The 4,800-nt window shown below is 34.7% G+C and overlaps 1 protein-coding gene across 1 annotated transcript in view; it reads right to left on the bottom strand.

Annotated features, from left to right (window-relative positions):
- Positions 1-432: 432 nt before the first annotated feature.
- Positions 433-4,800, bottom strand: part of LOC102832260 (splicing regulator RBM11-like) — a 17,540-nt gene continuing 13,172 nt past the window's right edge. The window contains exons 4-5 of the mRNA XM_006866441.1: positions 2,429-2,525; positions 433-711 (exon numbers count right to left, since the gene is read on the bottom strand). Of these exons, the coding sequence (XP_006866503.1) occupies positions 433-711; positions 2,429-2,525 (376 nt within the window). The remainder of the gene's footprint in view (positions 712-2,428; positions 2,526-4,800) is intronic.

Genomic DNA, 4,800 nt, shown 5'->3' with positions numbered 1-4,800 from the left:
GCAACTCCATTAACTGCACTAGTTTCTTTCAGAAAATCCAGAGGTCCACTTTTAATCTTGGCCCATTTTTATTTGAGGGTTTTAGGTAATAATGTAGGAGAGTACGGTGCCTTATACATAGTGTACAGTGTATAACTTTTGATGTACATCTCAGTGTAGTACCATTATTGGTACAAAATAACACAACTCAAAGTGAATTTCTTGTTGATAACAATTCAGCGATACCACAAGACGTAAAAAGTAGTACAATATATATTTTTTAAGTTACTGTCATTCAAAGGAAACAGTGAATTCTAAATTAGAGAGTATATTATTAGATATATATTAAATGATAGCCATGAAACCGGTCATTTGTTTGAACATAGATAAGTTTTTGGGTTTCCTTTTAAGAGAATTTAGCTCAGTAAATAAATTTGTCATTTTAATGTAATACTAATACCTTTTCTTCTTCTTACACTTTTGGAACTTTTGGATATATTTGTTTCCTCTATTGTTTTCTGTGCTACTATCACTATCACTGGTTTGTCTCTTTCGTTTTTTCATCTGATAAGGATCAGAGTCACTTGGTTTTTGATGAGTCCACTCATAAGAGCTGGGTCCAGCTTCTAAATCTGGAGTGCGATTTAGTGAAGACAAGGATGTATTAGTAGGAAGTGGCACTGTCATCTCATAGTAAGGAAGCTGAAGCATTGGATTATATGTGTTCCACTGCTGTGGGGGGAAAAACACATTCATTTATAAAAATAAGCTCATAAACTAAAACAAAACAAAGTTGACAGTATATATACATTACATAAACAATTCTAAGTAAAACAAATCATCTGTTGGCACACAAAAGAGAGTGATTTTGTTGAGCAGGGATATGGTTGTTGTTAAGGAACCAATGAGTCAGTTCTGACTTATAGAGATCCTGTAGAGGGTTTCTGAGCAGTGGCTGGTAGTTTTGAACCACTGATCTTATGATAAGCAGTCCAGTGCTTATCTTATAGTATCACACCAGGTAATTTCCTTAAATAACTAACGTAAGATGAAATGTAGTGTGTAGCTTGCTATATAGCTTATTACCATATAGGTAGACACTACTGATGGAAATAGAATATAGACACATCTATAATTTTAAATCTTCTAGTTGTTTTTAGTTGACATTGAGTTAATTCTGACAGGTAAAAAGAACATGCAATTACATAATATGTATCATTTATCTAAATATATCCAAAATATCATGTTAATATGTAATTAATATAAAAATTACTAACCAGATTTTCAACATTCTTTTTGGTTGTTTTATTACATCTTGGTGTGCATTCCATCTTTCTAGCCTATCTCAATTTGGACCCTAATTTTTATTGAAAATAAAACTTTCCAATCAAACCAATTGCCATCTAGTTGATTCTACCTCAGAGTGACCATATAGTACAGAATAGAATAATTCCATAAGGTTTCTGAGGCTGTAAATTTTTACAGGAAGACAGAGCCTTTTCTTTTTCCTGTGGAGTAGCTGATGGGTTTCAGCTGTCTACCTGGCCATTAGCAGCCCAACACTTACCCCCAAAATATTTTATCTGCATTTAGATTTCATGAAATTTACAGATGAAAAAGTTGACCAACATACCCAAATTGTTTCAAATATGACACAGAAGTTCAATATTTGTAAAAATTATACCACACACACACATAACATCACATGTGGTATATTTCACATCTGTCAATATACGTTTGCATAATCTTGTGTTAGTTATAACCTTTTAGCCTCATTTAAAAAAAAACAAAAGACGAGTTGTGAGAAAAAAAATTACTAGGCTATAAGAGTTCTAAGCCAGAACTTTGTTTGAATAATCTGTGGAAATAATGTAGTTTATCAATTTGAGAACCTTTGTATAGGCTAGACTTTAGTTAAGAAATAAGTTCATTTAAAAATCCATGTTTAAAGTAACACACTTGTTACTGATAATTATTATTGTTGTTGACAAGTTCTGTTGAGTTGGTTCTGACTCATAGCGACCCTGTACAGGGTTTTTAAGGAGCGACTGGTGAGTTAGAACCTCCGACCTTGTGATTTAAGTGGATATTGCTGTCCAGTGCTTAACAGTGCCACACCAATATATCTTACAGCTTACTAAATTAAATGATTCACTTTTCAAAACATCTTTTAAAATAGCCATTTACATGTGAACTCTCTACAAATTGTATCTGCTTAATGCAACACCACCACTGTTTGCCCCTCTTCTAGTGGCACGCTGGCTGTCTGCTGAGGGTTTCACTATGGGAGTCAGGCGACTGGGTGGAAGCAGGACATTGGGCAGAGAGATCAGGGTCACTTCTGCCTTCATGCCAGCTTCAGGTTTGAGCACCAAATGCTTCAAAGCATTTTGATGTCCTTCATAGTTTGTGTTGTTATTATATTGAACCAAATGCACATCAAACTTACCATTTTTGGGGAGAAAAAATATTCTTGAGGTAAAGGAGCATTATTAATGGGAAATAACTGCATGGGAACTGTAGGTCTGCCCACAACTTCTTCATTTCTTTGGGGAGATACAAAAAGAAACATAAATTGCTGAAACTCCTACATGCAATGTCCTGATTCCTATTTAAAAAAAAAAAAAAAAAAAGATATCTCTTCCAAATCTAAAAAAAAAAAATTGCTCTGCTAGAGTTCAGGTAAGATTAATGAAAAACCTTAAGCATACACACATACATATATATACACAAATCATTATTATACTGATAATGTAGGTATATAGCAGTACCTTAAGTCAAGCACTACATATCGAAATCTCAATATTTAGAGTTATATTTGACTTTCTGATAGAAAAATATTAAAACAATTTTATATTGGCATTAAAGACAAAAAGTACTTCATATTAACAGAACAAAGACAATAATCACCAGTAACAGAGTTCATCATCTAGCTTCTACAAAATAAAAAGTAAAAAACAAATTTTTCTTAAATTATCTTTGAAAATACATTTACTGTTAATCTACTCTTTCATTGATGGACTATTAACATATTAACATAAAGACATGGTTGCTGATTTCTTTGATACATTAAGGTAAAAGAGGACCTTCAATTTCAAAACTATAGTGTTCTAAAATTTCAGGTTTGCTTCTATGGAGATGTTAAAAATATTCTAATGTTACAAATGCTGGCTTTAACAGTTTACTTACTCCATTTGCTGTTAGCGGCTGTGGGGCTGGCCTTGATTCATGGCTATTCCATGTACAAGGAAACGCAACACTGCCCAGTCCTGTGCCATCCCCACAATCAATGAGGATTAGACTATTAGGATCTACTGGCTAGTTTTCAGAAGTAGATGGTCAGACCTTGCTTCCTAGGCTGTCTAAGTTTGGAAGCTCTTTTGAAACTTCTTCAGCCACAAAGCAACATGCAAGCCTTCAATGGCTGAAGGGTACAGACTGCCAAGTGAAGTGCACTGGCCAGGTACTGAACTCAGTCTTCCATGGGAAAGCCCACCCAGTACACCATAATGCTATTACATAATTGCTGTTATTACTAATTCCTAGAACAAGAAGTACATAGTGGGAAAAGTGAAATGTATACATACAGATAGGCAAGCTGAGGGAATAATACAAGCTACATCTAAACAGACAGGAGATTCCATTCATTAGTGGGGAGAATGCAGACATTGTTGTTGTTGTTAGGTGCCATCAAGTCGTTACTGACTCATAACAACCATATGCACAACAAAATGAAACACTGCTTGGTCCTGGACCAAACTCAGAATTGTTGCTACTCTTAAGCCCATTGATGCCGCCACTTTGCCAATCTATCTCGCTGGTTTTCCCTCTGAACCTCCACCTTACAAAACATGATATCCTTCTCCAGTGACTGGTCCCTCCTAAAAATATGTCTGAAATATGAGAGACAAAGTCTGGCCATCCTGGTTTTCAACGAGTACTCTGGCATAGAAGCCAGCGAAAGAGCAAACTTCATAAAGATAGGCATAAGATAATGGTCCAATGTTACAGTTCTGATGCCCCTAAACTATTGATCAGAATATTCCTGATAGCCTTCAAAAGAACAGCTTCCATAAAGCAACGTAGTAATTTTTATTATTATTATTATTATTATTTTTTAATGGGAAGAGGTTGAGAAGTGAATGGGGAATAAGGATGTGAAGGAGGAAAGATTTTTTTCAGTGAGAGGTAAGACAAAAATAGAATCACTTGATTAGACGACAGGGTTTAGGGAGAACAGGAATGAAAGGTAGAATGAAGTTACAGAGTGGGTAAGATGTATCTCCTTACAGTAGTACTGTCATGGAAACTGCAGATTCTGTGCAACCATTCTGTGATCTCAGGGAATACAAAATTTTCTGAACAGAGGAATTATATTGGAAACTATTCATTAAAAGCAAAGGTATAAGATAGAATAAAAAATACAAGGGAGTCCATTTCTAAGGAGGGCCATAAAGGCCCTAAGATATCACATGAGCAAAATTTTTCACTGTAAATCAGTTTTAGAATGTAACAATCAACCAATTCTTCTATTTCTTTAATAATATAATATATAACAAAGAATAAAATACTACCAATGTATGCATTATAAAGTAATACATGCTTAACTTGGAACTTCTATCCTAGAATTGGTGATGATTTAGATAAATTGGGAAAGGTGTGCGACAGGGTTGTGTTCTTTCACCATTCTTGTTCAATATGTATGCTGAGCAAGTCATATGAGAAGCTGGGTTCTATGAAGGAAAACGTGGCATCAGGATTGGAGGAAGACTTATTAACAACCTGAGATATGCAGATGATACAACCTTGCTTGCTGAAAGT

This window comes from Chrysochloris asiatica, unplaced genomic scaffold (assembly GCF_000296735.1).
Source record: "Chrysochloris asiatica unplaced genomic scaffold, ChrAsi1.0 scaffold00091, whole genome shotgun sequence".
NCBI classification, from domain to species: Eukaryota; Metazoa; Chordata; class Mammalia; order Afrosoricida; family Chrysochloridae; genus Chrysochloris; species Chrysochloris asiatica.
This window is presented reverse-complemented; position numbering and strand designations above follow the sequence as displayed.